Source organism: Poecilia reticulata, linkage group LG16, assembly GCF_000633615.1.
Source record: "Poecilia reticulata strain Guanapo linkage group LG16, Guppy_female_1.0+MT, whole genome shotgun sequence".
Taxonomy (NCBI): domain Eukaryota; kingdom Metazoa; phylum Chordata; class Actinopteri; order Cyprinodontiformes; family Poeciliidae; genus Poecilia; species Poecilia reticulata.
Window position 1 is genome coordinate 11296685 of NC_024346.1, and position 23651 is coordinate 11320335.

The window sequence follows — 23651 nt, forward strand, 5'->3', positions numbered from 1 at the left end:
AAAAAAAATCCGAATCGTACTTTTCTTCTCAGAATTGTGATTTTAATCTAAGAATTTAGACGTTTTTCCTGAATTCTGATTTTAATGCAGATGTGCACCTGGTAGCAACAAGCTTCAATGACAGGGATGTGAATTGTGCAGCAGGAGTACTAATTTACCGACTTTAATCTGAGAACTCAATTCTCAGATTAAAGTCGGATTTTTTTTTTTTAGTAGCCTTAATACTTTTCCGTTCAACTGAGATGTGATGGTTGAACCCACAAAAAACACCCAATATGCAAATTGCTAAAAGTGAAACCGAGCAGCATGAAGCCAAGCGGTGAGCCCTAAAACACCGTCCGCGAGCCCCTTCTGCCGCCGCTACCCGGAAACATTACAAGGGCCGGAAAGGACCAACGTTAGGGGAGCACACGTCACTCACTTTTACCCAAAAAAATATATCACCACCGACTGACCAAAAAATCTCCTCGTCCCTCTAAATAATAATCTAATGAGCTCCCCGCCAGCGCAGAGCGGTCGGTAACCAAATGGTGAGGAGGCTGCAGCGGTGTTCGTCGGCGTTGATTTCGAGCGTTCACCCAGCTCAGCATCAGTGAAAATGGCTCTGGCTAACGACTGGAAAACACCACGCAGAAATGGAAGCGCACCGTAGCTAGCCAGCAGGCAGTTAGAAGAAGAAGAAGAAGAAGAAGAAGGCGTGCCAGGCCTCATCCATCTACAAACTCTGCTCTGTTACTGGATGCGTAGGTAAACATTTGCTGAATATAGGTTACGCAGATGTATATGCTAGCGCTAGCATCGTCAAGTTAACGTTAGTCGGCGTGCGTTTACAATTGTGCTTAGAGAGGATGGCTAACGTTAGCAACAATGTGGCTTTTGTAAAAATGCGTGTGGCTGCACATAGCCAGACACACTGAGCCGGAGTCTAACATGATGCTAAAGAGAACCGCCAAGTTTAGTTTTTCTTTTTTTTCCCTCTACTAAATGTTAGCCAATGCTGTAACAGGAGCAACCGTTATTGCTCGCGCTTGAAACTAATGTTTACATGGTGAAGCGAATGGAAAGCTGGTGTTAACTTTAGCATTTCTGGTCCATTTTTTTCAAATTTTTTTTTTTTTTTTTGCAGGATTGCTGATGTGCATTAAAATGAGAGGCAGTCAGATATGCATTAGATAATCTCCCTCATCTGCCAGGGGAGCTCAAATCCCCCTCCAAGGATTCATCTATTGAATTAGAGGAAACGGTAAGATTTATAGAGGTGAGCATAAACACATTTCAAGTGAGTTAAGTCTACAGAACACGGTGAACTTGAACTATCATTTAGTGACTAAATGTTATTTCTCTATGGTTGTTATTGAAATTTAGTTTTTTCTTTTTTGCGTATATTTAAATATTTTTATAAGGTCGAATGTTTTTTCCCCTAAGGGTTTTATGTATGCGACTAAAATTTTCATAAAAAGATTTTACCTGAAGCATTAAAAACTACATGATGCCAAAATTATGGACGGAGGTTCAAAATTCAGATTTTTAGGGAATTACTTTTAAAGCTGTGAGAAGTTGTGACCCAAAATTACAAAAATAGCTTTAATTAAAAAATTTCTATAAATGGAATTTAGTATTACAAAAGTGTATAAATGGTAAAAATAAGTACCAGTTAATTTACTTGTAAGAGTTGCGTTATTTAGCTTTTATGACACAATCATTACTGTTTAGCGATAAACTCTGAGATCATAATGGAAATGTGAACCTTGTATACCCACTAATCTAAACACATTCTCCCGACTTCTATCTATCTATCTATCTATCTATCTATCTATCTATCTATCTATCTATCTATCTATCTATCTATCTATCTATCTATCTATCAAAGAGCTTGCCTCGTTAACAGGTTCACTTGTTTAAGTTGAAGGAATACAAACTAAATCTGATATTTTAAAAAACAGTGTCCCATTGCTGCCACTCTTAAAGTACTAACAGGTTGCAGTATGCTTTTATTAAAATCTTTACTTAGTTTAGGCTCATCTGACAAACTCTGAAAGAATCTAAACTATTATTTTCTCTGCAGCTAAGAGCAAAGTTAGAAGTGGCAGACTCCGTTGAGGGCCCAACTTGTTCGAACCACTGTCAAGTGGTTGCAAGATGTTAGTTTTTGTGCACACCCTTCAAAGTCCACAAGATGCATCATGTTGATTTCTTATGAATCCCCTCCCGCCGCAGGTGTTTTTAGTGAACATGGAAGAGAGAAACAATTTACAAGTTTGGAGCCGAAAGGAATAATAGTTGTAAAGTGGTATTTAATTTTTCATATTATTAGAAGATTTAAAAAAAAAAAAAAAACAGAAGGCGTCGTTGGGATGTTTGCCTGTTGCATAGAACTAAAACCAAGCAGGGCGAGTTCAGTGTTTTGGTCCAACAGATACGCTTTTCCGCATAAACAAACATTTCCACAAAATTCTGACCAATCACGCAATAGCTTTGCATGCAGAAGGGGACAAGAATTTCACCACAGGGTTTGTGATGAGAATGGGCGGACAATAAGAGGCTGAGAACAAAATGATGATATTTTCGTCACACAACTGCGACTGAGAGCCGATTTCAGCTGTTTATTCCAGTTGACTACCAGTGATTCATAGCAACTCTCTTCAACTAGTTGGCTGTCAGGATTTGTGGTAATGTAACTTGGTTATTTTGATTTGATTGCGGTCATAATCCCTCATATTCCACAAGAGAAAACTGGCTCACACAGAGGTCAGAATCGCCAGCAATGGAAATGAGGTCTAATAGCTCTAAATAAATTTAGAAGAAGAATTTACAATTAAATTATATGAGTGTTTTAAGCATTTTTTACTACCATGAGACATGCTGTGGATAATTACATAGTTGCAAAATAGTATTTATCAAATCTGATGAAAAAGGTAGTAGACTGTGATGACATGACCACTTGTAGGTACAGAATCAGAGTACTTAGCAGAGTGGCAAAGTCACTTGGATATGTTTTGCATCAGTTAATATTTACCACAATTTTTTTTCTTGCTTAGTTTGTGTGATAATGTTAATTTGTTATGTCCAAAATTGTCTGTGACAAAGATTTAAATCCTCTCTAATATCCATCCATTCTGCAATAAATATTCTGCATAATACTCAGTTATGTGTACTATGTGTGATTCACATCAGAAAAGATTCAGCATGGAAAGATTAAATGGTCAGATAGTATAGTAATGAAGTAAAATGGGTCACTCTCTCCAGTGCTTTGCTAAATATGCAAAATCTGCCTCTTTTCACACAGACGCCTACAAGGTGCACAATATTCATTCACAGAGAAAAGAACATACCTATGTGTTTGTAGTCAGTATGAGACTAATAATAAAAACAATTGGCATTTATACAGCTACTTTAATTGGGCACCACTCCAGCAGAACCACTCAAAGGTAAGTTATTGCAAATATAAAATGTTGAATGTTTTTTTTGTTTGTTTTGTTTGTTGCAGATGCTACAAAAGGTCAAACTTTCAGATATGGCACAAATTGTTCATTTCACTCTTGCTTCAGAAATATAAATGGGTGTGTAGATTTACTGCAACTAAAGTTTGATGGTGCAAAAATGTGTTTTTGTTCAAAATTATATTTTGTAGGAAGAGATACTTTAAAACTGCCCTGCACTGTGTTAAATTTAAATTTAGTGACAGTTCTAACAAATATGTAGTAAACAGATTTTTTTATAAAGGTTACATACTGCAGCCTGTATTGTAATAATCTGTCGGTCTGCATAAAGTGATTATTATCTTAATATAAAGATATATAGAGCCCTTCTATGACTTTCACCCCTTTTTGACTTTTCTGTTTTCAGCTGTAGGAACTCCTTGGCTGAACATGGATGGGGAATCTTAGGTGAAGGAACACAGTTATTCTCAAAGGAGACAAGAAAACCATCATTTTGAACTGGTTCCTCAATAAAAACCACTTTTAATTAATTTCTGATGCAGTTGGGTGGAACTCATCTACCTTTTACCTTTGATCATCAGTTTATCACCTCAGCTACCCCACTGAGTTTGGAAGTATAGTGTGGGCAGTGGATGATCAAGAGGGAGTGGCAGCACCAGAGATAAACAATCTGGAGAGATGAACTTTAAGCTGTCTCCAAAGTAAGAACATAGTAGCATAGTCCCACTCTTAGGGTAAAGTCTGTCTTTCACCAGTGAGTGGTGGGATTACTGTAGCCGCTCCTAGCGCTGGAGGTTTGGCATCTGCACCCCCATGTGCCAGTGAGTGGGAAATGTTCCAATTTGGAAAATACAATCTGGACATTATAGAGATGTTAAGTGGGCACCAGGCCCACCAGTTCAAAGGCCTTGGTTTAGATCGACAGCTACAGCATCAGCAGCAAGTGCAACTACACCAGCATCAACTCCAGCAGCAGCAGCAGCAGCAGGCTGAGTCTTCTGGAGCTCTTCTGTCTGGACTTGGCTTGGGCCCCCTGCAGGGGTCAAGAGGTAACGCCTTTTCTGATTCTGCCTCCATTTTTGCCAAGATGAGTGCCCCTCCTCCCCCACCTTTACAACAACAGCCTTCCTCATCTCAGACCTCTCGCTCAAAGTCAAGCAAGATGAGCAGCAGCAGCTCGAGTCATTCTTCAGGCTACCCGCAGTTCCTGCGCTCTTTCCACCCGTCTGAGGCAGCACTAGCACAGGAGCAGTTACACCCAAGTGTAGGCCGCTTTGAGCACTTTACAGGGGGAAGTAGCAGTAGTGGGAGTGCTGGGGGATTAGGAGGATTAGTAACATCAGCACCTCCACCCCCTCCTTTACATCCTGGCCTCTCTGTCCCCCAGGCATCACCTGGCCCCTCCTCCTCCTCTCCCTCCCCATCAACATCTGTGGCCACCTCTAACAACCCTTCTAGCAGCAGTGCAGTCAGCTCTTTGGGACACCAGTTGGTTGGAGCCCAGTCTGATGCACGGAGCCTTCACCAACAATTTAGTTGCATGTTAGCTGCTAATCAATACTTTCTTTCTGGCGTGCCTGCTAATGCTAGCTTAGAGCAATTTCTAGTTCAACAGGGAACTCATAACCACTTAGGGATTGGGTTAAGTCAGGCAGCTGGAGAGCCTAGCACTAGCCTCGCTCCACCTCCTGCTTTGCACTCCTCCCATTCACATGGCCACTCCACCCCCCAGCCCCAGCAGCCTCCCCAGCAACCTCTCCAGCAGCAGCTTCCACCTCATTCCCTTTCTCATCCTCACTCTCATTCTCATCCTCACCACCCTCTCCACCCAGGCTCCCAGGCTTCATCGCTAGGTGGCTTTGACTTCCAGGGCATTCCAGTGCTTTCATCTAATCAGATAGCTTCTTTGATGCAGCAGGAAGCAGGTCTGCCCCTTCCCTTACCACTTCACTTATCTTTATCGAAGGAAGATGGTAAAGGGGAAAGCAGCGGAGGCGGAAGTAGTGGTAGTAGTAGCAGTAGTAGTAGAAGGAAAAAAGCCATGGCTGGCTATTTGCCTCAAAGAAAATCTGATAGCGGCAATAATAGCAGTAGCGGCCATGCTCACAGTAGCAACAGTGGTAATCCAAGCACTAGTAGTAATGGAGGGCTAAGTCATGGCCAGCCCCCAGCTTTAATTGGTAGTGGGGTTGGTATTACAAATATGGGTGGAGATCCATCATCCCTTCTTGCCTCTTCATCTTCATCCTCATCTGTAGTTTCTTCTTCCTCCTCCTCTGCTCCCTCTTCCACTGCTGCCTCAGTACTGGTTACTAATGATTCCCAGCTTTCTAAATCTGATAACCAGAGCTCAATGCAACCCAACGCTTCAGAGTCTGATTCAGAGCCCCTTTATAGCTGTGGAGATTGTGGCAAAAGCTTCCCTCACCTATCAAGCCTTCGCAGGCATATGCGCATGCATGAGCCAACCACAGCAGGTACTAGCAATACTGCCACTACAGGCCCTAACCCCGTTTACATTAAAACTCAGTCTGACCCAAGCCTTCCCCATTCGACCCAAGAAACTCCCCAACCCTCGTCAAATTCTTGTCCTAGCCCAGACAAAATATTTCATTGCCCTGATTGTGGCAAAGGCTTTAAGAAAAAGGGGCACCTGCTGCAACATGGAGTTATACACTCTTCAGCCCGCCCATATGGCTGCTCCACCTGCTCTCGAGCTTTTAATCGTAGAGAGTCACTGACACGTCATGAGAAGATTCATGAGGAAAAGCCATTCCGATGTCCTGCCTGTGGTCGTGCCTTCCGAGAGAGCACCTCTCTTCTCAACCATGCTGCCTCAGGCACCTGCGGCAAGCCAGGTAGGGGACCCAAACACCGGGGCAGCAAGACAGGAACTGATGGTGAGGACAGAGTCGGGGGAGGGGGTGGAGGAGGTAATGGAGGAGGGGGAACTTATCAAAGCAATAGAGGGGTCATTTATGGGAAAACTGAGGAAGAGGATGGTATAATCATTGTGAGTGAAGGAGAACCTAAATCAGGTTTAGGATGTGATGGTCTGTTTCAATCTGGAAGGGGAGGGAATTCAAATGACAGGGACAGAACAGATGGTAAATACCCCACTGACTACTCTCGGAATCGTTACACAGGCTACCATGATGACCACCGTTCTCAAGGTAATCCATCTCCGTGCTACTCTGGTGCCTCCCCCTGTGGAAGTGGGATGGCGGGCCCAGCTCTGAGAAAGGCTCCCTTGGCCCCAACTCTGCATCCACACTCACAGAGCCACAACCAGCATCACCATCCGCAACAGCAGCCCCACCTGCCTCTTTCTTCTCTACTGGATGACTCAGAGGATGATGTCACTAGCTCTGTCAATAATGCAATCTCTGCAATAACAGCAGCTAGCAACAGCGGAAATAGAGGGGATGATAGGGGAGACATAATAGGAGGTCTGCTAGGTGGTCTTGGTTTAGGACCTCTAGGCTCACCTTCCTCCACGTCTGGCATGGATAAGAATTTCCGAAGTGGTGGGAGCCAAGAGGCTATGAGCAGCAACCCACAGAATCCTACTACCAAACCAAAACGTCCTCGCAAACCAAGAGCTAAAAAAGATCCTGCAGCTGGTGGACAGCCCCCAAAACGTAGGCAGTACACACCCAGAATGGGACCCAGCGGGCTCCCACGCACTCACCTTTGCAGTGTCTGTGGCAAGGGGTTTGCACGCCGCGAGACTCTGCGCAGGCACGACCGCATCCACACTGGTGAAAAACCCCACCATTGCACCATATGTGGAAAGTATTTCAGAGAGGCTTTTCACCTCAGCAAGCATCAAACAGTCCACTCTGGCGCAAAGAATTACAAATGCACAATCTGCGGGAAAGAGTTTGGTTACTCCCAGAGCCTTAGGAGGCACAGCAAACTCCACCAGAAAGGGGAGCTGGAAGAGGTACCCACAACACCAGCTCCAGAGAGCCTCAACAGCTTTAATCCAAATACTCAATGTAGCGTGGCACAGGACAGGAGCCAGAATCCAGCACCAAGCACCTCTTCCTATTACCCCTACTCTCAAGACGTCAAGCCTCAAGACTCCAACCCTCAGCAACAGCCTCCCCCCCCACCCCAGTCGCAGCCTCCACCGCAGCCTCGACTCTACACCTGTGCTATATGCTGGAAATCGTACCGTCATCACTTCCAGCTAACTGCCCATCACCAGATGGTTCATGAAGGTGGGGGTGACAAGTTATTTTCCTGTGAGGTATGTGGGAAACAGTTTGCCTACTCAAATAGCCTCACTCGACACAGGCAGTCTCAGCATGGAATTACCCGAGCTGAACAGTCTAACTCCCAAGAAGGCAGCAGTGGGTCTGGAGAAAACAGAGGTGGTAGTGATGTTAATCAGTCAGCTTCTGAAAGTGAGGCTGCCACCAATGCCCTGCTTCAGATGGCTCCATCCACTGAAGGCCATGGAGGGCAGAGTCTTAGTGTTGTCACTCATAGTCACCAGCAACCACCTCCACAACCACCAGCTGGTTACTCCCCCCTCTTTTATGATGTTGCAACAGCCCAATCCTCCACCTCCAGTGCTCCATCCTACTCTCAGCCACTCCCCCCAAACTCCACAATCATGCCCCCGCAGCACCCACATTCCCCTGCTGGGGTGAAAGGAGAGCACATTTATCCAGCCGGATCCCGTAGCCGCACGCTTCACACCACTGCCCCGTTCCAGCCCCTCACTGAACTACCTTCCACTGAACATCACCATCTGCATCACCATCATCACCTCTCCCACCATCATCCCCATCATCAGTTAGACACCCAGGCGCACCAACCATTTGAGTGCAACATCCCTCTGCCCCACGATGAAATGAGACGACACAAGAAGAAAAAAAAAAAGTCCGACAACAGAGAATGGAGGGAAAATAACTGGGAATCCCAAGATTTAGTGAGATTTGATGGAGTCAAACGGAAGAAAAAGATAAGCTGTACAATAAGAGGGCAGCAGAATAAGAAACAAGGCTCTCTTCATTTGACGATTAAGCGAGGGGGAGGATCTGGTGGTGGTGGGTATAGGCTTATCAACACTGGAGGAATGAAAGTACAGATCCTGTCATCTCTCCAAGTTCCAGTGAAACGATTCGGATGTCCCATATGCCCCAATTCCGTATTTTCCCGCAAAGCAGGGCTGCTGATCCACATGGCAGTTAAACACCCACGAAAGGCCTTGAGCGCTCAGGATCGGCTGAGGTGCAGAGTGTGTGGGAAGCAGTCTCACAGGCCTTTGACAGCCTTCATCCATCGAGCCTCCCATCGTGCCAGAGGGACTTTCTCCTGCCATCACTGCTCCGCTCGCTTCTGGAACGCTACACTTCTTCACAGGCACAAAGCGTCCTGCCGCCGCAGGGCTAAAAGACTGCAAAGAGGCGATGCTAAGAGGCTGAAGCTTTCGAAGAGACCCGGAGAAAGACAGACACACGACAGTCATGAGGAAATGCCATTCTTACAAGAACCGTACAGATATTGATTCTGGCGTCTGAAAGAAATGGCAAACGAGGGATTTTTGTTGTTCAGTTCTAAAATAGAAAAGAGAGAGGTAAAAAAGGGACTGGCAAAGGCATCTACTGTCTTTAGGAGAATTTGCCTCTTTTTCTGTTGCATCTACTCTGCTATTAGAATGAGTGTGTTAACAACTACTGTAGAACATTATATTAAATATCACCAGAGATTCTTCCAGGTTATATTGGAAGATGTTCAAAGGTGTTTTCAAAGACGTGACTGTTTCCATAGGATCATAAATTAACCCCTTAAGTGCATTGACACTATGCTTGGCTGACACTGTGCAGTTATCTAGACAAGTTAGGTGAAATGACCTGCTAATGTATCTTCCCCTTCCACAACTAAAGTTCCCTGCTACACCTCTTGCTGTATGATAACGTCTCTGCTGTGTATTTTGTCTTGTTGTTGTTCACTTAGAGGCTCTGAGGAGTTTTTTTTATGTAAAGTGCATTTATTAGGAATAGGGACATGGGGACAAAAAACTTTTTTTTTGTTAATAGTATGTCAGTGCATGTTTGTTCTATGGTCAAGTTTTTTGCTGAGGTTGTTAAATCACTCCTGCAGTATGTGATGGTTTATTCAGTATATCCCCAAAGGTTTGTAGTGTAAAGTTGATTTGAGAGTTGCCCCTATATTCCTTAGTGATTTAATCACATATAGATGAAATGTAAGTTTCTGGTAATTAGCATTACAGTAATCCCTCTCCTGCCAAAATGAAGAAGCCTTGCTTACGGTGTTCACTTTACGTTGTTTATTTGAGGATATTCCTAGCTTTTATACAACAGGATTAAAAACAGGTTAAACAAATTGACTGTAACATGTTAATCTCATGTTATTTGTATGCTCTTTTTAGCAGTGATTATTTCTACAGTACTTCTTCAAAGTGTGTTTAAAAACAAGGACCTATCATGATAAACAAATGTAATATTCCATGTATTTGTGTGTAACCTAATCAGTCTTCATGCCAGTCTTCTACTTACCCCCTTATACGTTTGAGTTGTTTGCTGATCTGCAATCATGTTTTCACTGTCAACCCTTGTTTTTTTTTTCTTTCATTCAACTCAATCTGATGAAATACATTTTTAAGAACATTGTGTCACTTTATTCACATATGAAATGTTCATACCCCTGTCAAGTTTTTGTTTTCTTAAAGAAAAAAAAATTCTAGTTTTAGTAGATTTCTATCACATTATTTACTGAGAAGTCAGTAGTTGATTATATTTCAGCAATGAATAAACCTTAAGTGTAATAATTTGTTTCTCTTTTATTTCATATCAGTAACATACAAGCAATATCTGGAGTATAAGCACAAGAAAAAGAGTTAACCTTATCCAAAGTTAGCAATTCATTGAGTGAACCAAAGTCATTCAGGATGTAGTTACTATAACGATAAATTTAATTGTGTCAATTGCTTGAGGATAATTAAGGGTTTTCTATAATCAAATTTAACACTGTCCATCCAGTCAGGCACTTTCTACACCAGCCTAACCCTTGTAGGGGCTCTGGTTGCTTCCATATTCAGTGGATGGAAGGTCCAAAGAGTTTTTCAGGAAATATTAATATTGCCCTGGAACAACAAAAAGCCCTTTGAATCACTGTGCCAGTGCAGCGGAGGTGGCTCTGCTGAGGTGTTAAAGCCCAGGTTGTTTTAATGCCTGGCTTCAGCTGGTCTTCATTGTTGGCTCTGGTATTTGGTCTATTAGGCAATAAATGGAGGGAGTTTTAAGTCAGGTGGCTTCCCTGTTTATCAGCTTACCACACTTGTTTTTTTTTTCTTTCTTAACTTTCTATTAACACAATTGGATACTTCACGCTGTGAACAACTTTTTTAGAAATGACATTTTGCTGTTTATTATTCTAAAGAGTCAGTCCTGCGAAGGGTTGTGTGGGCTATGGCAAACAAAATATGTATGAAAGCTTCAGAACTGACCAGTGGTTGAATATATATTGATCTATGTGTGAAGAATTAGTAAATGATGGGCTTATTTCTTTGAATTGAACTAACATAATAAATGTGATTTTCACATTTTTGATACGGTCCTCTAGCTGCTATGAAAATAATTGGCTCTCACTCGTGGCGCCACAAGATGGCAGTAAGCAACTCGCTATAGTGATCTTGGCCTGGTAGGGATGAGTGGGGCGGTCACATGGATGAAACTGTGATAGGAGAGGTCTGGCGAGGTTGGGTGCTGGATCAAGTATGTGAATGATGTGGCTGTTTTTGTTTACTACAGGATTAGTACCTCACAGTAACCAAAGTAATCTAGTAGCCGTGTCAAAGTTATTTAAAAAAAAAATTAAATGACGTAAAATTTGAGCTTCTGTTGTACATTTAAATATGGAGCAGCAAAGCTGAGTTTGGGATTTATTTTGCGTGTGCTTTTAAACATATGTGATTGATACATTTTAATGTGAGGTTCAGTGATCATCAATCAATAAGGGACATTGTTGAACTGGAATAAGTGGAATCAACAATCTTACTGCCTAACGTGTTGATGCACTGTTATTAGTTATCCGAACAACAGCCATGAAATGCACTGCTATGTTGCCATGTCTAATCTACTTGAACCTCTGCATGAGTCAGGAGGAAGACAGGTGAATTCCTGTGGCGCGCTTTGTTTTCGCACGCGCTTTGCAATGTACAGTAGACGAGACAAACCCTCGCGCTCTCTTCCCTCTCCCCTCGCTTGTCTCACGCGGCAGTGGCATGCACGCGGGGGGGAATCCAAGCGGGCGGGTTTATTCGACCTATTTCTGGCCAATGGCTCTCTCTCCGGGGGCGGGGTAACCGCTGGATTAGGCCAATCAGAGCCCGGAGCGCGAGCGGACAAGGCTCGCTCTTCGCGTGTCTCACCCACGTGAGCTGGAACAGCTATTGTACGCCGGCAGGCAACGTGCAGAAGCGTTCCTCTCTCCTGAAAAAACAGCACACTCACGTTTTCCGTGGATTACAAGGGAAACTGGAAAAGTCGTGCAATTGTTACCAACCATTATAAAGAAGGGATACCTAATTCAACTAGAATAGTCCGAGGCTCAAATCTGTAGGTTTTACAATACAAAAAATAAACGTGTTTATAAATATTTATGTTTTTGATATGTATTACTCAAAGTTCACACTAATAAAGAAAGCACGTAAAAGCATAATAAAACAGATTTCAAATATACTGCTGCTGTAACGAGAATTTAAAAGAAAAATACGAAAACAAAACGAAGTCATACTGTCTATATCAGTCAGACAAAACAAACTGTATGGCAAGCTAATTTAGCATATAGTAGCTTGACAAGCTCTTCTAACCGGAACAGTGCAACATGTTCAAATATTATGTTAAGGTTATTATTGCAGTGTCACCTATGTCCATTTATTTTAGTTCTGATCCCATTTGAGACTCACGAATTTATGACATTACTATCCCTGGTCAGATTAAAATAACTCAAAGTGACCTCCTCGTGTTTATTATATGTTAGTCATTAAGCCACGTTTTCACGGTAAACTATGAGCAGAATATAGAAAACTGGTTTAGATTGTTAGTTGTTGAAGTGGGAATCAAACTTCCCTCAGTCAGACGTGGACGAACTCAGGCAAAGTTGGTAGAAATTGTCCTGGGATAGAGGTTACAATTTAGTAACATGAACTTGACCACGAAACAACCAAAATTACAAAAGTACAGACTGACAAAAGGTTGAAATGAGCACCATCCTCTGGTATAAAATGGTGGTATGAATTGGTGAATTGGCTGAGAGCCTGCATGAAGTTTATATAGTACAATAGAGACTCTTAGTACCTGTTTTAAAACCAATCTTTTGTAGTCATATCCCAATCTGATCAAGACTTGGACAAAAGTCTTGATCGGAGCAATGCATTGTTCTGAAATAATATTCTATCCCACATATGATAGAATGTCCAAATGCAATGTTTACAATTATGAAACTATTACAATGAACTTGAACAGATGCCAAATAATACTCCTTCAAGTTAAAGATACTTGTGTCTTTGTGCATGTTGGCAAAGATGACTTTTGATATCTCTGTTTTGAAAGATGACTTTCTGAAAAATAAGCAAACAGATTTGAAAGAATTTTACTTCTGGGATAAATAAGGTGCCACCAAAATATGTGATTTAATCTCCTCCAGGCCGGTTGACCTTACGAAGGAGTGATTTCTGTGTGCTCTAATGCTGAAGAGAGAAAAATGTAGAGAACCCTGACTGACAAGGAGGGACTAAGAACCAATATCACGCGAGAGCTCAGTAAAATTATTAACTTCATGTTTTGTTTTTTCATAATTTAATCTTTGAGTTCCAACCAACTTTGTTTGTTTTGCCTCTGTGCACCAGAAACCCAGATGATCGTACTGAATTACTTACTGTCCATGATTTGGTTTGGAATTCCAAAGAGAGGAACAATGCCTGTGCCACATGAAAACAGCTGTTGTCTTTCTGACGAGACAATCTTGTAGTCAGATTGAATAAACATGCAGTGGTTCCATATTCACTTACGTCAGGTAGTTAGAAATCCAAATTGTCTGTGAGAACTTCAGTTTACTTTTCAGAGACATAGACATTTATAAATAAAGTCAAATCTTTCATCTTCTACTGATACTCCAAGCTTTAGTTTCAATATAAATATTCAGTTCCCATCTTGTGTCAGTATGTTTTTTCTATTTTAATATATTGATCACATTCTTTTCAAAGTGTGCAACTAAGACTCCTTGTGAAAAATATGTAAACATAATTGCCTTTCAATCTCCACTTCAGTAGCAATAAAAAGTAACTACCCAAGATATTACTCAAGTAAGAGTAAAAAATGATCTGGTTAAAAGTCAACTCAAGTATTGAGTAACTGATCAAAAAATGTGATTAAATATATAAAAATGGTGTCATTAGACAAAAATGCTATGTCAAAATTCTGGTATTTTATAGGCTAAAATAAAAAACAAACAAACAAACACATAACATGACTACAAAATAACAGATTCAGGTTTTTCCAAACTAATACTTACCGTCAGTAATTCTGTGTTGTGCAACAGGGTGAAGTACTTCCAGTGCTAAATGGCACGGCAGACTCAGCAGCTAAAAGAGAACAGAAGAAAAACAAACCTTGTACACAAACAAGAAATCTCACTTTAATTTTAGCTGTATGCATGTCTGTTTCTCACTCGGTTTTTTTCTTCATTTGTTGAAGTTACTCACAGTGGATAGAGCATCCAGAAATTTTGCTCAAGTAAGAGTAGAAATATAAAATTATTACTCAAGTCAAAGTAAAAAGTACAGTGTGGTAAAACTAATCGAGAAAGTAATGCTTTTCCCAAAAAAGTTACTCAAGTATAATGTAACTTACTACCCACCTCTGCTCTACGCCATAATTCAAGAATATAATTGACTATTAAGTGGTTAAGTACATTAGTACGAAAAGGTTTCTAAGAAATGGAAACAAGACGGGCAGAAATTGGCAGGAGTGATGAATTGACCCTGAGGCCAGGGGGAAGTTTGTTTTGATTTTATGTCACAACGACCTGCCATACACAGCCTGCTCTCCTCGAGGTGCGCACGAGGGTAGGTGTGTCTCATAAATAAATGAGTGAGCTAGCCAAATCCTCGGCTACGCCCCTCTCGCCTGTTCCGCGAGGCGTGACGTCACGTGAACTGCCCGTGTCCGTTCCAGCTGAGCGCGAGAGGCAGAGGACGATCGGACGTGGACGTCGCGCGGCCCGAACGCAGATCCCAGCCCGTGCGCCCGTGACTGCATCCACCGGATGAGGAAAAAAAAACAGTAGAAACAGAAAGAAGAAACGAGCCGCCCTCCTACTCCTCCTCCTCCTCCTCCTCCTCCCCCTCGCTGACGGACAGCAGAGCGCCACAGCAGAGAAGACAAGCAGCAACACAACTTGTCATCTGACCAACACACAGCTATTCCTTTGACCGCTGCTGCTTCTTGTTTGTTTTTCTACATGCACACTTTTCCTACGAGGTTATTCTTGCAGTAACGGCGGAAGGATTTTTTTTTTTTTTGTTGTTGTTGTTGTTTGGTTTTTGTTTCGGGAAATTTGTTTTTTTTTTTGAGTCCAGGACGAGAAATTCGGGATACCGCTTCGCAGTTTTGAGTTGTGACATTTTGTTTTGCCTCCGCTGTGCGGTTTTATTGCTATTTTATAGACGGTATCAGCCTGACTGTCCCTCTCACTGCAACGTCTCGATCTACTCTACAGTTTAATAACATCCAATAACAATGGAGTACTTTGAAGAGAATTTTTATACTAGGAAATAAGGATCTCTACAGCAACAACTACAAGGTAAATAGTTTCACCTCATTAATAATGTCTTATAAGTATTTTACACAGTGTAACTGTGATATGAAAGCTATTTTATTCATCATGAATTCATCTTAAATCAAGTTTTCTCTCTCTCTGTGTGTCCATCACCTTTCACCCCTCCTGCATACAAACAAACAGCCCGCCAGTATACTTGTCCTATTGGTAGGTTCTCTGATCAGATTGCCTCAGTACTTCAGGTGCAAGCCCCCCTCCCTTCCCTCCAGTCCAGGATGTCCAGGCAACTCTCCCAGCTTCCGACCCCTGACCTGCCAGCTGGTGCAAGCCCACAGTTTGGGAGTTGTACTCAGCCTGCAGGCTCCCTCACTGGGGGCCACGTTAACTCCATGGCCGGTTTAAAGTCCCTCCTGCAGCAACCCATGAAGGGAGACCACCGGCTGAAGAATCCTTGTGACTCAAAAGGTGAGGAACTTTGTCTGTCTTTGTGTTATGCCAGTTCCACCCATTTTTGTTGTAGTATCACCTTGAAGCAGTTGATTCACTCACAAAGCTTCACACCCCAGTCTCATGTGCCAACGCACATGCCTGGGATGACTTCTCCATGACCCTCATGAGTATTCTCCTGGATTATAAACCCGGCTGCAGTTTAAAGTTAGGATCCAGATTACAATGGAGTTGTTGAGATGTTTCACCTTAAGCTGCTCTGCATAATGCACACAAACACTTTCTTTGCCAGACAGAAGTACAGTCATTGTGAGATTTGTTCAGGAACTTGTTTTCATGTTCTTGTAGCAAATTATACTGCAGTTCGACGACCATCTGGTCCATCTGGGAGTTTGTGTTTATGATTGTGTAACAGAGATTTGGAGAATAAGTGCATCCACCTGCCACTCTGAGTAGCTCTTGCATGCATTTGTAATCAAAATCTCTAAAACAAACAATTTATTTATTTATTTTGTGCTTTTCTTCTATGGCAGACAAAGACAGGCTGGACCTAGATGAGGATTCTTTGGGAGTGTGCTCCATGAGGAATGGCAATGGGATAGTCAGCAACAACAGCAGTAACGGCTGTGGAGGTGGCAGTGCTGGAGGAAATGGTGGCTCGGGCTTCAACCAGTTCCTGGGACCTCTCATGTGGGATCGCACCCTGCCTGCAGACGGCGGGCTCTTTCAGCTCCAGTACATGGACTTGGAGGAGTTTCTGACCGAGAACGGAATGGGCAGCATGCACAACAACAACAGCTCCAGCTCGGCCCAGATCCCCTCACAGAGCTCCCAGTCGGCCGTGCCCAACCAGAGCTCCCAGTGCCTACCGCCCTCGTCGCCGCCTGGATCTTCGTCCTCGTCGCCCTCTTCCTCGTCTTCGCCATCTCTCATTGGCCTGGAGGTGGCCCAGCCGCAGAGTCAAGGAGGAGGAAGCGACTATCTACATGGTGAGTTGGTGGTTATTGGAAAAAAAAAGATAAAAGTTGTGATTTATCCTGACTCTGGTTGTTTGAGTTCGCGCTTTTATTCCATGCAAGCATCCATAAATATCAGTATATTTGGAAAAATAACTGAACGCAAGTGAAGTTTTTATATTATATAAATATTTTGTACTTTTATGCAATACCAGAACAATTGCCAAAATGACCCTCATTAATATTTAAAAAGTGTGCAATTTTTTTGTTTATTGCAATGGTTATTACAAAATATAACAATCAAACTTTATCTCCATATCGCCCATTTCTTGACGCCATTTTTCAGGTTTGTCTTCACAAAAATGGTTTGTGATCTGCTATCTTCCATAGAAGATACTTCCATATCTTCCATAGCAGATCTCCCATCTGATACTTCCATATCTTCCATCTTCTATGGAAGCTATGGAAGTATCGTCCATAGCAGCAGCGATGGAAGATACTTCAACACAGCTTTTAATAGTTTACAAGCTTAAAAGGACGAAATGTCCCACACTACTGATTATTTAATGGTCGTTTAAATGCAGCCAAGGTTATGTAGTGTCTGTCGTTCGGTTCTTCTTTGAGTTTAAACAAATACCAGTGACAAGGCATTTTTCTGTGGTCTGGAGTCACAGTGAAGGCATGAGATAGAGTCACATGGCCCTAAAGGCAAAATCTAATTTAAACATAAACTACAGGATTTAGGTTCCTAGTGAAAAGTTGGTTGAGTTTTTTGGAGAAGCTGTAAGACCACCGAGGGATAGTACTCAAGAAAACTCTTTGGCTTTTTTGATGAGTCAACTCCACAGCAGTGATGAGAGGCTTTGCTGTAGCTTGGAATGCGATCTATGTACAGCAGTGTACAGTGCGATCAGCAAGCTCCCTCTCTCAGCCAATAATTGATGTGCATCAGGGTCAAAACATTGCCTGGTGAGGGAAAGACACAGTGAGAGCAGTGTGCAGAGTGTTTGCAGTGGTGCGTCTTTAATCTCTCCCTGCTTCACACGCCACGGCCATGTGCACGCGTCGGTACACGTGAAGAGGATGGGAGTATTGCAGTGAGGGAACTAGAGGCAGGGCCAGGCCGAGACGGAGGAGGAGCCCCGCAGAGAGGAGGGGGGAGAAACAGAGCAACAGGAAGAGTTTCCTTCCCTGTGCTGCTGGACTGTTTTTGCATTACCACGATTATTTACAAGTGTAAAGTGTTATTAGAGAAGACTGTAGGGATTGTGTGGAAGATCATCAAACTGACTAGCTTTTAATTGCTTTATAAGTTAAAAAAAGAGAGGCTTCTGTCATTGCTAGAATGCTGTTGTACAAGTTCTATAGTTTTTTGTTTTTTTTTACATCACATCACCTCTAGATAAAAAAATCCAGATATTTACTATCAGAACATGTGAGTAACAGAGCTCACCAAAACCAGTTTGCACATCATCCAGCATCAGAGCCACCCAGAACAAAGGGCATGCAGTTCAAGAAAACCTTCCACCAGGTGTTTGGGCTAACTGGTTCCTGATGTTGGGCTGCTGAAGCATGGCACAAGTAGTCTAGCTCTCCTGCTGTAAAGTGATGGTAATCCTGCCGATTGGGCAATATGGTCATTGTTTTACTGTGATTAAGGCGTTGGCATTTTTGAACACCGAGATTAGAAGTAAACAGTACACACCTTGTATAAAACTATGCCCTCATATCACCAGCACATTATACTGGCACAGTGCACAATAGATATGTGGTTTCACATGATTAACAGGTAGTTATGGTTAGACTCTTAAAAAACTTATTTTTGTACAGAGATAGTTAAATCAGTGTATATATTTGTGCACTCATTGGGGTAAAGTAACCAGTTGTGGACTTAAAGTTGGTTGGGTTTAGCGTATGGCCCTGTATTGGCCCCATCTAAAGACAGAGATTTTAAGAAGAGAGGTGGGTGGTTATATAACACTTCCATTTGTAAATCTTTCTTTTGATCTAAGTTTTATTACAATATAACGGTTATTGCCTTGATAACTGATTTGATTATTTGACTCAGATCGATCAGGTTAATTTGTTGTTGTGGTTATAGTTTACACAGCGGAACAAATACACACAGTACGACTCTTGGTAGGCAATTTGTATAGTTGTTAAGTCATATTTACACAAGTTTATTTTTAATCTCCAAAACAAAACAGAAAAACATTTCTAAAAGGCTACTTTTTTTTAAAATAAAGCCCATTTTGTGTTATTCTAAAAGTTAGTACGATGTATATTATGTTATATAATAGTTTTTTTTATTCGTTAAGTTTTTGTAAATAATCCAGGTACTCTGAAAAACGTGCGCACCTTTTCATGAAGGCTGTCTGGAAAAAGCTCAGCTCTAAATCAGCTGCAGGCTCAGGAATGTTTGCAAGTCTCTGGCACTGAGAAAAGCAGCTCTCTGCTGCTCTCTGGTGGCCATCATGGCGATGTTCACGTCTTTTAAATGTTTACCACTAGAAAAATGATCTCAGTGTGAGTACTTATTTAAACTACATTTGCTCAGATTGTGCCGATTTCCAATTTTCACCAATTAATTAAACGTTAGCATAGCCAATGAAAAACATGCTGCTAATTTTAATTTATTTTTTGATGGAACTAGTAGCTTTGAATCTAAATCTAAATTAAAGGAATGACAACACTGTCACCATTTGGGAGAGATTCTCAGATTCAAATCTCTGGCCAATTTATTCACTTTAACCTCTGTAGGATTATTGCTCATTAATTGACTTAATTTATTTTCTCCTTTATTTCCAGGTGGTCAGACGAGTATGAACGACTCCTGCGAATCGCCTTCTTCCTCCTCTTCCTCCTCCTGTCCTCCTTTGCTGACGCCCACGGGAAGCGGACCCGATGGGATTGGAATGTTTGAGATGGATCAGTCAGACATGGCCATGTCCAGCACCTCTGGAGAGCAAGACTTTGACCCCAGAAGGCATTCCTTCAGCGAGGAAGAGCTGAAACCACAGCCGATGATCAAAAAGGCACGCAAGATCCTGGTGCCTGATAACATGAAGGTGAGTCCAGAAAGAAAACTCAGATTCTGTTATTTTTGTTTCTTTATTGGATGTTAGGTTAGAGGCAAAATGACAAAGGAGAACATATTTCAATCAACTTTTGCAGGATTTTACTGATTGTTTGTTAAATGCACACGAAAATGAGCTTTCTAGTGTTATCGATGACATTTCAAGAGACCAAAATCTGCACATTGGATTTTCACTGGACAGACGCCCTCTGCTCAATCGACAAATGAGGAAATAACACTTTTAGCTGTGATTCACTTTTAAATGAATCACAAACTAACCTGTGATACAAATGAGTAACACAGTGCAGAAATAGCTGACCTTCATAACAGATTATTCAGAAAAAGGGTCACAGAGATCTCTGTTCATATTTAACAAATAAATCTGAAGTTCAGAAATGTTGCCTTTACAGAAAACTGCAAAAGTTTGTTTAGCTGATAATCTGTTCTGTATATGTTTTAGCTTTAAAAATATATGTTATTTTATGAATAAGAAGTAAATTAGCAAAGCACCAAGAATCACTCCGATTTCCAGAAACCCCAAAATCTTTTTCCAATTAGTAGACGTAAGTTCCAACAAGACTCCTTAATGTGAAAGTTTTTACTACATTTACTATAGACTATTAGCTATTTTGTTGCTTATATTAGTTATTTTGTTGGCTATCTTTAGTGTTAAGAAGGTATAAACACAGAGATGTCGGAAGTTGTATTTTCTACAGTGTTTCTGAGGTTCATTTTGGCTGCGAGACAGCGTGAGAGAGCAAGACCTTCAGCAGATTCTAAATGTAGCTTAAAATGTAAAGTCTGCAGTCATTTGTCAAAAATGGTTAAATCCTGTTACACAGAAACTGTTCTGACACACGGTGTGACGTCTCCTCTACTATAAATAATCAATAACGCTTAATGCATGAAGAGTATTTTGAAAGTTTTTGCTGTACCTTATTGTATTACAATTCTTACAGAAAATTTGAAATTGGCCAAAATCGATATAAACAGGTCAGAGCTTTACGAAGACTGGAGATCAGAAATCAGGCACAAGTGATGGAACAACATATAATGGTCAACAGTGAATTAATAGTAGGATTTCTATTAATTTGGGGATTTTACCAAGAGTTGGATGCTGGACATGAAATTTGTTTATTTGCTGTCAGTCCCACGTTTACCTTTTTTACATATAAAAGGAAAGACGTTTGGTGGTCATCAGCTCAGATCCACTGGTCCCACAATCCTGCATGTTTTAGATACGATTTATATGATTGCATTAGTTTTTTGGTTGCATTGAGTCAACTTTTGCAGAAACCTGATAATAACTCATTAATTTAAATTAGGCCCTTGGCAACAAGGAAACATCTAAAAATGATTAACACTGAGCTGAACTGAGAGCTTTCAATGTTAAGGTTCTTTGGTGACCTTCTGGATGAGCCATTGGCTCCACCTTGAAGTTTTTCTGATTGGCCAGCCACTCCTGGTGCATGTTTATGCTGTGGATAGTGACTATCATTGTGGTTCAGTGAAGTCCTAAATCCCTATAAATGGCTTTGTAGGCTTATCTAGTCCTTATATCAGGACATGATGTGTTGCTTTTTGAGATATCTTAATTGATTCCTATTTGATCAGGGTAAGTGAAATCAAACCAAAAAATGTTTTTAATCATTGCTAATTCATGATTTTACCATGAGGGCAAATAGTTTTTACACAAGTTTAACTAATTAATTAAAGAAATAAGTTTGACAAAACAAGCAAAACACAGAAGAACTCCGTAAGGGGGAAAACTGTAGATCCTTGTCTTCAAGTTTTCATTTGTGTTTGTTGGTGAAAGCTCACTCACATGCTAAAACCACCAAATGTCCCTCCTGTGTTTGTTCCCCTCCTAGGACGAGAAGTACTGGACCAGGAGGTACAAAAACAACGAGGCGGCGAAGCGTTCCCGGGACGCTCGCCGCCTGAAGGAGAACCAGATTTCGGTGCGGGCCGCCTACCTGGAGCGAGAGAACGCTGCCCTCCGACAGGAAGTGGCCGAGATGCGGAAAGAACTGGGCCGCTGCCGCAACATCCTTAGTAAATACGAGAACCGTCTGGGCGACCAGTGATGGAGGAAAAATCAGGAAGAGGAGACAAATTAAACTTGAGACTCCAAATTACTGGGATGGTTTGACGGACTCAATGAGTTGAAAATCATAAAGAGAAGGACACTGACGATTAAAACGATGAATGTATAAGTCAAGGAAAAGGGTTGTGTACTGAAGCTCAGGTGTCTTGTTTTGTTGAGCTATTAAAAGTGATTGATGGAGAGAGAGAGTAATTTAACTGATTAAAAAAAGATGTGACTTTTAAGGGTTTTGTTATTGGAGAATTGTATATTTTTATAATACTTAAGAAAAATTTAGAGGGAGAGCAAATGCAGAGAATAATTTTGTATATTTTCTACATGTTTTGGACACAGAGATGCAGAGAAGCCATGGTGAACATCATTTTCTTTTAGATGAGTCTGGAGTTGTCAGCCATTGATGCTTTAGTCACGATGCAGCAGCACGGTTGAGGACGTATGTAATAATTTGTAATATAGAGAGCAAAAATTATCTTAAAAATCGTATTGTTGAGCATTTTGTGGATTTTTTTCTCGAGCACTTCCTTTTTTTTTTCTTTTTTTTCTGTCACGTAAAGGTCACTGAGCATGCTCAGTAGAGACAGAATGAGAGACACAAGGTGTGTTCAGCACTTGTCTTGACCAGGTCTTGTGTTTTTTTTTTTTTCCTTTTTATCTTTTTAATAGACAATTTCACCCTGTCAACTGGTGCATATTTCTGAAATCCGTTTATATCTGGATCTGTTTTTTTACATTTTTTTTATTTTTATTTCTCTCTCTCAGCGCAGTGCTTTGTGATGTTATGGAGCCCTGGATAGTCCTGCTCCTCTGCATCCTCTTTGAATCCATATATCCATGCTTCTATTTCTGCTTGCTCCCACGGTTAAACTCTTCCCATACAGTGTTGTAACATACTCTGAAACCAGCCCCCCACCAGTTAGGCACACACCGATACTTCACTGTATTAAATAATCACACTATAGAAGGAGAAACATTTTGAATACCCCTCTCCCCCCTGTTGACTGGAATAGTATAACATTTTCCCAGATTTCTGGGACAAATAAAAGCCAAGATTCCCCGTGTGGATCCACAGAGCTTGTTGCTATTTAGTGCTTTTTCCCAATAGCCACCTGTCTGCTTTCTACTGTATCTAACAACACCTACACAAGGGCATGGTACACAGTGTTATTATGTTCCTGGGGGAGGGTTGACTAGCGAAAGTGTGTGATTTTAATCCCTTTAATGACCATGATGGTAGTTACCATTACAGCTATTGTTATTGTTATAATTATGATGATTACCCTCTTATTGTTATTATTCTATATTACTGAATGTTTTTCTTTCTTTGGAGAGACATGATCTTTTGCATCTAGAAACATCTTTTTGAGTGTTCCTCTGAAATGCTCGCCCTCGGACGTTCACTTCTGCTCCGGACTCCGCCAACACCACCACCGTCTCCTCCGCCCCGGTGGGTTTCACAAACTCGACTCATGGGCCTGAACGTGACGTTCACGCAGACTTATTTTACCTTCGTCTTCTGTTTTCGAGCTGCGTAAGGACTGTGCACACGACTGCAATGCTCCTCGGCGGTTCCTTACGGCCTGTATCATCATCTCACTCAGTGATTGTTTGCTCTACCCAACGAGATCCGGTTTCCAATATCCTCACAGATGTGGTTGGTGAGCCTTGTAGTGACTGCTGCATAAGTAGTGTTCATGGTGCCCAACCCCTCCTCCCTCTCCCCAGCCAGTCTGAGCTGGCTGGTTTTGGATGTAGTCGCAACTTCCCAAACAAAACAAAGCAAAAAAACAAAAAAAAAACAAACAAAAAAA

General features: G+C 41.6%; 2 protein-coding genes across 5 annotated transcripts; both read left to right on the forward strand.

Annotated features, from left to right (window-relative positions):
* Window positions 1-229: 229 nt before the first annotated feature.
* LOC103478067 (zinc finger protein 384) lies at window positions 230-10247 on the forward strand. 4 transcript variants are annotated; one of them, XM_008431554.2, is made up of 4 exons: window positions 323-747; window positions 1127-1243; window positions 3847-4489; window positions 6587-10247. In XM_008431554.2, exons 3-4 carry the CDS (start codon window positions 4273-4275, stop codon window positions 8959-8961), a joined length of 2592 nt encoding a protein of 863 aa, XP_008429776.1. In that variant the 5' UTR covers window positions 323-747; window positions 1127-1243; window positions 3847-4272; the 3' UTR covers window positions 8962-10247. The 4 variants fall into 4 exon arrangements, with proteins under 4 accessions (XP_008429773.1, XP_008429772.1, XP_008429775.1 ...); XM_008431551.2 differs by having other exon boundaries at window positions 230-747; window positions 1127-1258; window positions 3847-10247; XM_008431550.2 differs by having other exon boundaries at window positions 230-747; window positions 3847-10247.
* A 4064-nt stretch (window positions 10248-14311) lies between these two features.
* On the forward strand, window positions 14312-23651 carry dbpb (D site albumin promoter binding protein b). Its single transcript, XM_008431555.2, has 5 exons — window positions 14312-15281; window positions 15441-15722; window positions 16238-16693; window positions 19469-19728; window positions 21608-23651. Exons 2-5 carry the CDS (start codon window positions 15533-15535, stop codon window positions 21821-21823), a joined length of 1122 nt encoding a protein of 373 aa, XP_008429777.1. The 5' UTR covers window positions 14312-15281; window positions 15441-15532; the 3' UTR covers window positions 21824-23651.

Excerpts from the sequence above, each read along its gene's own strand:
- LOC103478067 (XM_008431551.2), top strand. The coding sequence starts at position 4,273 with ATGTTCCAATTTGGAAAATACAATCTGGACATTATAGAGATGTTAAGT.
- dbpb (XM_008431555.2), top strand. The coding sequence starts at position 15,533 with ATGTCCAGGCAACTCTCCCAGCTTCCGACCCCTGACCTGCCAGCTGGT. Across the intron at positions 15,723-16,237 it reads GAATCCTTGTGACTCAAAAG|ACAAAGACAGGCTGGACCTA; the intron begins GTGAGGAACTTT and ends CTTCTATGGCAG. Across the intron at positions 19,729-21,607 it reads TGGTGCCTGATAACATGAAG|GACGAGAAGTACTGGACCAG; the intron begins GTGAGTCCAGAA and ends TTCCCCTCCTAG.